Source organism: Doryrhamphus excisus, linkage group LG8 (assembly GCF_037039965.1).
Source record: "Doryrhamphus excisus strain RoL-2023G ecotype Guam linkage group LG8, RoL_Dexc_Guam_v1.1, whole genome shotgun sequence".
Classification (NCBI taxonomy): Eukaryota; Metazoa; Chordata; class Actinopteri; order Syngnathiformes; family Syngnathidae; genus Doryrhamphus; species Doryrhamphus excisus.
In genome coordinates this window covers 2185489-2197806 of record NC_136364.1, presented here as the reverse complement: position 1 = coordinate 2197806, position 12318 = coordinate 2185489, and the positions used below count along the sequence as shown (strand labels likewise).

Here is a 12318-nt window from a genome sequence, read left to right as displayed (position 1 = left end):
AATGGCAACTTCATTAACGCAAATGTGACGCGCAAAACTAGCTGATAGCGATGCTTAGTTTTCCCCGCTTCGTGTTTCTTTTAAAGCACAATCGTCGTCTGACTGGAATGTCTGGAGGTGCTTTCCCGCTGCGTGACTGACAGGCGGCCATGACACTTTGAAATGCTAAACGTCTCCAAGTGACTCCAATTACTGAGCACGGAAGTACAGCAGGACCAGCAGGCATTCCCACCAAACCATTCCTCATGCATTTCCATGCTCAATGACTACCTTTACATTCCCGAAATACTTCACTGGTCCAGGTTCTGCACGTCCTACGTGTGCTTCTTTGGCTTTTACATAGCATCTGCTCTGCTTCTTCTTGCTTATGATGTTCCTCAAAGACAAAGACACCCTCGATCTTCTTGTAACAACGCACCAAATCCATGACCCCTGTAGCATTCACTAGCATTCGATCATCTTGGAGCATTCAGTCAGGAATGCTCTGGAATGTTTCTATCTACTCAGTATTTTTATTTACCATCATTTCCAAGAAATTACTTTTTTCTTTAAACTCTGAAGCCTGCGGCTAATCTATGGCTAAAATTTAATCTTGTGACATCTCCATTACCTCAGAACTACTACTAATCCTTTGAAAACTGCGCCACTCACGAGTCAGTGAGGAAACAGTCGCTCTTTCTTTGGCAGGAGCCAATTACCATGCACTGCACTCGCTGCAATGACGTCAGCCTCCCTTTGGGCTCCTCTGTCTACCTCTGGTGGACATAGGCAGCATCGCAGTGCCAACCATCTTCTGTGCTGCTTGTCCTCCAATGAAATGCTTTTCTCAGATGCATGGCATTATGGGAAAACTTTAGAATAGACAGTTGCAGCTACACAACAGCAAAAATGGCAAAAAATAGGTAGTAATTTTACAATAAAAAAGGCAAAATATTAACAGAAAAAAGTTGTCATTTTGTCAGAATAATGTTCTGATGAAAAATAACATAATTTTAGGAGCATAAAGTATATTAAAACAGATGGGAATACAATTACAAGAAGAAAATTGAAAAAAAATATGAAAAAAAAACCTGCCATTTTGGGGGAAGAAAGTCAAATATTAAGAAAAAATGTGTATTCTAATAAGACATATTTTAAAAGGCAAAGAGACATATCAATTGCTTTTATGTTGGACGTTATTTTTTGTACATCCATCCATCTATCCATTTTAGGTTTTTGGCAGCCTTTGATCGAGGTGCATCTTTGGTGATATGGTACCAAAAGGGCGGGGCTAGTCTCTGAAAGAATGATCAGAAAAAGGGAACGCTTATCTTGTTTTTGCCTTGAGCAACTGCAGCGTAACACAAAGTGTAATGAGAGTTTGTATTTTCCAGTCTCTAAGATAAGATAAGGTAAGATAGGAAGCTTGTCGGGGTTTGTTGGCAACAGGACTATTTGGAGGACGTCTGTGCTGATTTGCAGGCTGACAAATAAAACGCCTGTGTGTTTTAAAAGCAAAGCGTGCTCTCAAGCGGCCGTTTATCATTTTACTTCAGCACGTGCGCTTTCATGTTCAATGTCAAATGCGCTGGAAACAGAAAAAGATAAGCCTTGGTGCATCCCAGCGGGCACAGAAGACGAGCTAGACAGAGACCAAGCCAACTAGCACGGCAGCAAGCCTTCTTCAGTCTGGGCTGTAAAATCATCCAGTCCCTTGCAGAAAGAGCACGGATGCCCATCAGCCTTTCTTCTCTTCCTTCATCTCATTTCCATAGAAAGCGAAGAGTTCGGGCCCGTTTTCATTCAGGAGCCCGATGATGTGATTTTCCCGCTGGATGGCGACGGTGACAACAAAGTCATGATGCACTGCGAGGCACGAGGGAACCCGCCTCCCACGTACAGGTGACCCCGCTTCCCGGCGAACCCCCTTGTTACCTGCACCCTCGGCTCACCCCACTTCTTTCTTCACAGCTGGTACATCAATGGCACGCAGCTGGACGTGGAAGCCGACCTGCGCTACCGACTGGTCCAGGGGAACTTGGTGCTCAGCAACGCTAGTGAAAGCGCTGACTTGGGGAAGTACCAGTGCCGGGCCCACAACGCTTTTGGCACCGCGTTGAGTCGGGACGCTCATTTGCAGTTTGCATGTAAGTAAACTCAGCTGCATGACAACACAGCACCATTGTCATTGGTCAGCCTCTCAGTCTCTGGTCACACAGTCATTGGACGCAGGTTCAGCGCAGGGCTGGTGGTCTATGAAAATAGAGTCCAATGTGTTTTTCTTCAATCTTAACCTCATAAAATGACTAAGTCATTCTCTGCAAATGACACCTTTTTCTCTTTAGAACACAGCTTTTTCTTTGAGTATTGTGACTTTATTCTTGTAAAATAATTGCAGATGTTTACATTTTTTTAGTTTTCGATCAATTATATTTTTAGGATGTGTAAAAATTAGTAAAAACCAACCCTAGCCTTAGATGGAAACTGGTGTTTGTTTTAAAATCCTGCTTTGGTGCATAGCCCAAGTGTGATTGTTGTTGTGTTTAGTCGGTGTCCATGCAGTCATTGGGCACTCTGCATGTCAGCCATGGATGACCAGAGCTATTGTGTTTTGTTTTCTCGACACTCTTCAAAGTCTTCCAAAGCCAGCTGGGATTTGAAAACCCATTGTCCTGTTACAGTTACGACTGCAATTGGGGGACTCTCCTGTCCGGAGCACTGTTTGCAATTTCCGGTACGAGTGTATTTAGTCAGAATGAAGGGAGTAATGAGTATTTTGTTTTCTGACATCAACACTGCAGTAAAAATGGTATAGCTTTGACTGAGCAGACAATGTGGTAGTATGAAGATGCAGGAGAAGAAGAAAGATGCGATTGATTTATGGACTGGTGTGTAAAAAGATGGAAGGGAGCAAAGGGATTTGCTTCGTTAGCTTCTTTGTCTCGGAGACAAAGAGCAAAGCTTCAGACATTTCTGCTCCCCCTGGCTTCATCAGAGCGAGTCCACTCGCAGAGTTAACATAGGATGTGTCCTCCACGGCCACGTCTGCATGCTGAATGAGAGCAAAACAAGCCGCCGCAAGCCGCCAGTAATGTGCGTGCCTGCCTCCAGAACAAGATCACAGGCTGAGGCAGCACAAAGCCAGGAAAGTGCACTGTTGGTTTTTACGAGCAATGACCATAATGGCCTCATTGGCAATCCTACCGGGACCCCAGTGAGCTGTGGCGGGAAAGTTCACAGTCTGGCGTGTTGTGCAGGACTGACCCAGGAAACAAATGGCTCAATTAGCCTCAAACTACATGCGCAGAGGGGGAAAAAGGGAAGGGAGGTTTTTTCTTAAAAAGCTCTTTTTCCTGCAGGGCAACTTTGCATTCCCAAAGTGGTTGAAGAGTACTTGGAAGTGAACACAACGTGTCCTCTTTTCTAACGCATGGGAGGCAAACCTTTCAAAGAAAAGTGCACGTTTTTATTTTATTGTACCCATCATCCACTGTCCTTATGTGAGACATGAACACATGTCCTTCCCTTTTCTGTGTCTTATAAAGATATAAAAACAGATAAAAAGGGACACACCTATTCCACCTCCAACTCCGCTCCTTGTCCATTGTTTGAGCAGCATATGAGGCACATTGTTGTTATTCTTATGAATATTGATACGCCCAAGAACTACCTTACTGGTGTAGTGACACCTCGCCTTGCCACAGTGACTAGCTTCAGAACACACTGGCCCGCAATGCCTCAGGCCACTAGCCAAAGCTAACGCTATATTGGAGCTTTTATTTTGAAGGCTCGGTGTAGCGTTCCTTTCTATGTTGCTATGGGACATCAATGCACCCAGGAAGTACAATATGTTATGCTAAATACTACTAGTGTGACGTGCTATCATCAATGTACTACAGTGTACACTGTAGTAACTGTACTGTTACTACATGCTCACGGCATGGATAGAGAACCTTGCTGGAGCTTTGTGGAGCTCTAAGAATAGGCCCAATGGGTGTGTCCCATGAGATGCATTCATTCGCTGCCTCTTTTTACCTGTTTTTATATCTTTACAACACAGAATAGAAAAAGATCTGTGTTCCTCATTGGAGTCTTATTATTGGTTATCTGAGGTATTTTTAATGTAATGGGATTTATGGGAATGATGTCATAATTCCCTCGTTTTGGCCTCATGATCATTGTGCACCTCCAATGTTTCCATAGGGTGATGTTGTATTTTGTGTGTATTTATTGTCAGTGTGTTGGCCACCAATATAAAAATGTTACAGTGGAGCGTATTATTCCTATTTACGTCAGCTAATGGAGATGAAAGAAGTTGTTTTCTGGTTCCAAGGTTGTTTGCAGGAGTAGGAAGTCCATTTTCAAAGAGTGGCTGAAGTGGAATTGTGGCTGCAGGCGATGTCGTGCATGACCCGTTTGAGACTGCTGGGTCTCAACGGGCTAAGGGTGGGTTACGGTGGGAAAGGGTGGTTTGTGGTGGGTAAGGGTGGGTTATGCTGGTTAAGGGTGGGTGAATGTGGGTTATGCTGGGTAAGAGTGAGTAAGTGTGGGTTATGCTGGGTAAGAGTGAGTAAGTGTGAGTTATGCTGGGTAAGAGTGAGTAAGTGTGAGTTATGCTGGGTAAGAGTGAGTAAGTGTGGGTTATGCTGGGTAAGAGTGAGTAAGTGTGGGTTATGCTGGGTAAGAGTGAGTAAGTGTGGGTTATGCTGGGTAAGAGTGAGTAAGTGTGGGTTATGCTGGGTAAGAGTGAGTAAGTGTGAGTTATGCTGGGTAAGGGTGGGTGAGTGTGGGTTATGCTGGGTGAGCGTGGGTGAGTGTGAGTTATGCTGGGTAAGGGTGGGTGAGTGTGGGTTATGCTGGGTAAGGGTGGGTGAGTGTGGGTTATGCTGGGTAAGGGTGGGTAAGTGTGGGTTATGCTGGGTAAGGGTGGATAAGTGTGTGTTATGCTGGGTAAGGGTGGGTAAGGGTGGGTAAGGGTGGGTTATGCTGGGTAAGTGCGGGTTATGCTCGGTGAGGGTGGGTAAGTGTGGGTTATGCTGGGCAAGGGTGGGTAAGTGTGGGTATGCTGGGTGAGGGTGGGTAAGTGTAGGTTATGCTGGGTAAGTGTGGGTTATGCTGGGTACGGGTGTGTAAGTGTGGGTTATACTGGGTAAGGGTGGGTAAATGTGGGATATGGTGGGTTAGGGTGGGTCAGTGTAGGTTATGCTGTGTAAGTGTGGGTTATGCTGGGTAAGGGTGGGTAAGTGTGAGTTATGCTGGGTAAGAGTGGGTAAGTGTGGGTTATGCTGGGTGAGGGTGGGTAAGTGTGAGTTACGTATGCTGGGTGAGGGTGGGTAAGTGTGAGTTATGTTGGGTAAGGGTGGGTAAATGTGGGTTATGCTGGGTAAGAGTGGGTAAGTGTGGGTTATGCTGGGTGAGGGTGGGTAAGTGTGAGTTATGCTGGGTGAGGGTGGGTAAGTGTGAGTTATGTTGGGTAAGGGTGGGTAAATGTGGGTTATAGTGGGTTAGGGTGAGCAGGGGTGGGTAAGGATGGGTGGCTGGCAGAATTTTGCTGCGTCAGGTGAAGGCTGGCCGAGTGGCCGCCGTGTTGCTCGGGGAAGGATTTGAAAGTTAGTGAGGAGGAATCTTCAGTGAAGATCATCCTCACTTTTTCTTTGACTTGAACCCCAGCTTCTCCCTCCACATCTCAGGTGTGCAGCAACTATTGGTAATCAATGAAGAAAGTCTTTGATGGGAGCCAACCAAAACAATGCCCTCCCGAGTCTTCCTGATTGGATTCCTGCTGAGGGCGGAATGGGTAATTAGCATGGAGCACCTGCTTGCTGCAGGTTGCATCACAGCCGTTCAAACATTCATAAAGACATATGTTGACGCCTTAATGACTGCGCCGTCGTTGCTGCATTATTAAAAGGTCATGCATATTGATGAGCTTATAAGGAACGTCAGAGGGGGTTTTCTCTTGATCCTCAGCCTTCGTCTACATAATACATCAATGTCTCACCGTGGAGCGACTCAAGCACGCTTTGCTGCGCTTTTTATTCCCTTCCATTGGAATCATTCAATGTGGAATGCACCACACTCTTCTTTTTGGCATCACAAACACTCCTGGAATACAGGAAATCCCCAATCGCAAACCTCCACAAGTACTTGATACGCCAATAGAAATGTCTGGTTTTGACACACGGCTCTGCCCCCCCAACCCAATACTCAATAGAGTAGATAGTGTACTCGCCACACAATTCCAGGTTTAATCCCTAATAAATATGTCACATACACGTATCTACACACTTTATACATGAAACATATAACTACTAACCACCCATCACTGGTCATGGGAGATGAATCATCAACGAATGGAATGGGAGTCTTTTTCATGGTGCATTCAATGACCCCTGAACAGAGTGTGATACCCCAATGCTTGAGATAAAAAACACTATTAGTGACACATAAAACATCAACATGTGGCATTATAACATTTGACATTTATTGTCAAGTATTTATCAATTACCGGTGGTATGAGATATTTTCTGTAGAAAAATGTCTTATATTATAGAAAATACTACAAATTCTCATCTCTGTGTGGAGTTTGCATGTTCTCCCCGTGCATGCGTGGGTTTTCTCCGGGTACTCCGGTTTCCTCCCACATTCCAAAAACATGCTAGGTTAATTGGCGACTCCAAATTGTCCATAGGTATGAATGTGAGTGTGAATGGTTGTTTGTCTATATGTGCCCTGTGATTGGCTGGCCACCAGTCCAGGATGTACTCCGCCTCTCGCCCGAAGTCAGCTGGGATAGGCTCCAGCACCCCCGCGACCCTCGAATGGATAAGCGGTAGAAAATTAATGAATGAATGAATTCATCTGATTATAATTACAATATGAATATTAATTTTGAGACATAATTATAATAATATGCAACCAGGCCTCTGCCTTTTTTCCTTTTTATTTTTATGAATACAATTCTGGCTGTTCTTCTTCTCCTGCTGCTGCTTCTTCTTATTATTATTATTCAGACCAATGCTGAAGAGAAATTAAAACTTTCTGTTAGAATAGTTATAGTTATGAGATGCTTGGCAGCCGCTTGTCAATCAACTGTTGGTCAGCCGGAGGTCGTTGTTAGCAGTCCCATTCCAGGATCAAGTGATTGTAGACAAACAGCAAATGAAGGTCCAAACAGCAAGATGGCAAACGTTGCGTTTCGTCCAATCACCAGCAAGAGAAGAAGATCTTTATTTACATTCCCACACCTTAAAGTGCCAAGACATGCATACAGAAAGTGTTTTACCATTCTTCACATTGTCTTTATTAACAACTAATCACAAACAGCCCCCGGGCTGGACTTTGGACACCCTGGTCCCAAGGCTTTGGGTGTTTGAATGCAGTCGGACCATGTGACCACAAGTCCAAGACACATTAGCATCAGTGTGCTTTCCTGTTGTGTTGCAGATATCGGAGCGTTCAGCGGGAAAACCAGAGGCGGCGTGTCGGTGCGTGAAGGCCAAGGCGTTGTGCTGATGTGCACGCCACCTCCTCATTCTCCAGGTTTGCCTCTACAAATACCTTTTCAAACTTGTTTCTTCAGCGCATGTGGACGTGATTTGCACTAAAAAGGTTACATTTTACTGCCGGAATCTAAGGAGACGATGTCTACATTTCCCATAAACAATCATAAGCGTGTTCATCTTCATCATTTGACTGACGGCACAAGGCCGGTGTTTCCATTGGATTGAGTGTGCCCAATGCTTGGTGGGTGAAGCAGCATGACGCAAGTCCAATACTTCATGTGGTTGCACCGCCCACTGGTAAAATGGCGACAGTGATAATGACATGCTGTTGCAGCAGTAGTGCAGATATCTCTTGTCTCTTGTCAGGTCATTGGACTGGACTGGACCAGTGTGAGTCAATTCACGTTCAAGTTCTTTATTTACAAGTACGTTGCATTCAGTTCCACGTTCTTAGAAAAATGAAAGTGTTCTTTTCAACTCGTTCAATCACAGAGTATAGAGGGGAGGAGCCACCTGCTGTGGCTCAGCAAGGTACACTGTATTCGGGCACACGCTCCGAGCAGCCGCTGTGACACCACACAGGTCTCAGGCAAGCATTTTGTAGTTTTCAAACGCCATGGTGCTGGCACTTCAGGTGGCTGATGAGGCTCAAATTCCCCCTTGTGGAAGCTTTTATCGGAAGGATGCGATGGTGTTAGCCTCACACACATCATCCACCGCAACAACCTCTCAAGCTAATCAGTACCGACTGGTGCAGAATGCAGAGTTGCAAACGTGTGTTTGCGGGTTGCTCGGATTAGTAGTAATCCACGTAGTAGTAGTAAATGTGGAGATTTAGTGTGCTCCTTAGTCATTTGTGTGATTTTACTACTTCTTGAAGATTTGATTCCTGGCCAACCAAAACTAAACCATCATGCCATAGTCTCACTGTGGCGGAGGGATTCATGGTCATGCATGTTTTTGTCAGCTGTCTGATCAGTATGTCGCTAAATATAAGTTGGTCACAGTATTAGGAACAGGCAGGCGTACCTAATGAAGTGTCCCGCTGAGTCTGCATAAAAAGTGCTGTGTCGTGTTGGCACAGATATTGATCAGCAAGGTGGCCAATGACCTTCCGTTATGGCGGTGACTGCACTCAGTGGCAGCAGGATTTACTCGCAAAGCACAAAGACGCAAATGTGCACAAGTGTGTGTGTGTGTGTATGTGTGTGTGTGTGCATATGTGTGTGCGTGCTAATCCATCTCTGGCCTTATCAAATAGTCTTCTTAGTAGATGAAACCATAATGCCACCTCGTTAAGCTTCACCACTGAATGGAGTTCAAGTGTTTGAGATGTGATCGGCGCCGACGCTGCACTTTTTGATTCCTTTTTAATAGTTTTACTTTGAAGGGACACGATGACTCCCGGCCTATTCTGCGCTGACGGATAACACATGCAAATATTGTTAGGCTGGGAAATCTCTGTGCCTTCTCTTCTGCTTGCACGTGATGATGGATGCCTTCATAGAGGGGGGGAGGCTCTCTTGGATGTTGATCCATTTCATTAGCCACTTCTTCCATCATCCCTCATCATCCTCTACTCATCATTTCCCATGCAAAGCCTTATAGGACTAAAACAAACACCTGTGCTTCCTTCCTTGGGTGATGTTCCACTACAAGTATGAAACTCGAGCCTCCCAAGAGTTGCATAGAGTGGGGAAATATGTATTCCATCCCCTGCTGATGGACGAGGTAGCACCTACAGACAAAACGTTAGTCGATAAATAAGCCGCTGAGTCCAGTGACGGATGAGAGAGCTCCATTTTGCGGTCATGTGACCACATCAGGCCATCCAAGTGTTTTCATGTCAAGGCCGCATTTGCCTTTTGTCATTTTCATTTTTCCCTCCTAATTTCCACTGCATGACCTTGCATCGCTCCTCACAAGGCTCCCTTTGCTGCACTGCTGTGTGTGTATGCTGACAGACCCCGCCTACACCCGACACAGAGACAAAGCACTTGAACCCTCTTGCTGCCATGCATGCTACATGACATGATACGGAGGTTGATCCAGTTCATTTTCATTGTATCAGTCATTTATTTCTTTATCATCACAATAATTTTTTTGGGTTCTGAATGAGAATCCTTGTGAGATCATCTTCTTGTGGGCACTGCAGGATCTCAATCTATTGCAGGCAAAGTCTCTTACTGATGCTTTTCTAGCGGACTTTGTGCTCCCGACTCCCTTGACATCATCACGCACCTCGTCGTCACAGTGCCGCTCCCTCAGCCTTTTTACCAATCATCCTAAACCCACCAGGTGAAGTCCTGCATGAGCCTGCCAGGCTCAGCTCTTTGGTCTTTCCCTTGGTGGTGGTGTGTCTTTTGTCCTCATCCGGAGTTGAGATGAGAAGTGCTTTTTTAAAAGTGACAGACTCATACACATAATTGCTCTGCTCAGCAGGGGATGAAATACTTATTTCAGTAAACATGATCTAAATGAAATTCTAGCTTTTTATTTGACGTTATTTAGGATATTCTGTCTCTGTTGAAACCACGCTGGCTGATTGGAGGCTGATGAACAGTCCACTGATGACTTTCTTCAAGTGTTATTGTCTTCTAGCAGCGTCTTTATGTGTGCTGGAACATTTACTTGAGTCATTTACAGTCCAAGGCTGTGGAATGTCTTTGCCACATAATGAGAGAATAAAAGTACATTGAGTCATGTGACTATCTGGCATCCCAGCATCACACCGTCCCTAATGTTCTGTCTGTCTGCAGAGATCATCTACGGTTGGGTGTTCAACGAGTTCCCGTCCTTTGTGGCCGAGGACAGTCGTCGCTTCGTCTCGCAGGTGACGGGCAACCTGTACATCTCCAAAGTTCAGCCCTCTGACGTGGGCAGCTACATCTGCCTGGTCAAGAACACCGCCACCAATGCCCGCGTCCTCAGCCCGCCCACGCCGCTCACCCTCAAGACAGACGGTAAGACACGACTCCAGGGGGGGCCTTAAATGTTGTAAGCAAACAGCAGCTTGTGGTTTCATGTGGGAGTCTGCCTCTGCGGCAGTTTCATTGAGATGCTTTATCAGTAGAATAGACTTCCGTATCGCCTCTTTCATGCCTTATCACCATGCTGTCATATGGAGAGGATCTTTGACCAGCAAGGTCCTTAAAAACATATAGAGCATCTTTGATTGCTGTTTTTGCAATACATCCTTAACCACTGCCTAGGATACAGAGCATATGTGACTATGAATTTATTATCCATTTGGTGGGGTACAAATGCGACATGTGAAAGAAGAAGTCCAGCATTCTGTTGCAAATGGGACAAGATAAAACTCCTCTGCTGTTGGGTCTCCTGGGGTTGTGCAGGTGTTGTCATTTTCCTCTCCTTTCTGCCTCCAACACGAAACAATCAGGCTGGATCCTGCCAGGGCGTGCTTGGTGCAGCCTGCCATATTGTGTGTGGCGCCTCTAAAGTACCGAAAATGACTTTGGCACGCCTCACAGCAGACGCCCCACGTGTCGGAGGCCTTCTCTCACGTGCACCGACCAATCAGACGCCACAATCTGTGCCTCGCTCAATGTGATTACACAGTGCATGGCCCAAACCTGTGTGTGTGTGTGTGTGTGTTGTCAGCCCGAGCCAAGGCTCTTAATCAAAACAAGCATCTGGGCTCCATTACACGCCGCTGGACGCCATTGATTGTCAGCTTGCATCCCACGTCCAACCACCAGGCTACACCAGGGTGGGCTCACTCATTCATGGGCCACTTTGGGTTCATCTACTGTACGCATTCTATATAATTTAGCAGTCTGGACTGGACTGATGTGTCCAATCTGATGTGTTGTACCATCTGGGGTACGTGCTTTAAACATGTGGAGGCTGTTTTGGATTACTGCTACCTAAAAATCATATATGGAAACTAAAATACAGCAAAACACAAACAATAAAATACCCTTCGCTGTCCCTCTTCATCCAGCTGCTCCGAACACAAACCCCACTCTACTTTGCCTTGTCTTCCTGGAGCTGCTGTGACGCAGTACCAATGATTACTGTAATGACACATACATCATTAAAAAGTACAGATGCTCTCACTTCAGAGAGCATTTGAACCGTGTATTTGGTAAAATTCCATCTACCGTATTTGACATGTGAAGAATAATGTTTGTAGAATATTCATAAGCTTTAGTAAGACAGATGATGGTAATTATATCCCAGGTATTTTTCACCCTGAGTTGGACATGACGTGGCGGCTAGTGGGTATAAATGTCGCCCTGAATGTGGCAGAGGAATTAAAAAAAGGTATATCGGCGTCCTCTGGTGCGCGTCAAGGAGGGTTGTTAGTCACTGCGCCACTTAGCACGACTGATGGCGCCTTATCGCTGCGTGCAGGGCACCGCCAGGTTGTGGAGTGAATCGGTGATGCTCGCATGTATTGTGGGGGTGTTCGTACATCATCTTAATGGCGTGCTCCTTTGCCGCCATTTGACATCGCTAACTCGGTCGACATGAAGTGAGCGTCCTGCAAACAGCCCTAAATCATGCAAGGACATTGTAGACATGGAAAATGTTTCAATGTGTGAGCACATACTGGAAGCATCTGTTCATGTACTGGACTTATGTTTGAAGTCCAGGCCCCACCAGTATGGGCCAGTATGGGATCTGCTGCTAAAGTTGACAGGACGTGTTCACACATCCACTCTTCAAAGTTTGGAAGTGAGTAGAAGGAAACTTCAGTCACTTCCTCCTGCTTCTCCTCCCCCTTCCCTGCAAGACGAGGAAATCAACGCCTGCCTCAGCAGGTCCCTAAAAGTCATGGCAATAAAAGTGGAGTTGGTCCTGAGTGTAA

The 12318-nt window shown here is 45.7% G+C and overlaps 1 protein-coding gene across 2 annotated transcripts in view; it reads left to right on the top strand.

Moving 5' to 3' along the window:
* Positions 1-12318, top strand: part of cntn5 (contactin 5) — an 87220-nt gene that overhangs the window by 33893 nt on the left and 41009 nt on the right. For both annotated transcript variants that reach the window (XM_058079846.2, XM_058079845.2), the window contains exons 4-7: positions 1755-1881; positions 1951-2126; positions 7426-7521; positions 10244-10447. In XM_058079846.2, coding sequence (XP_057935829.2) covers positions 1755-1881; positions 1951-2126; positions 7426-7521; positions 10244-10447 — 603 coding nt within the window. The remainder of the gene's footprint in view (positions 1-1754; positions 1882-1950; positions 2127-7425; positions 7522-10243; positions 10448-12318) is intronic.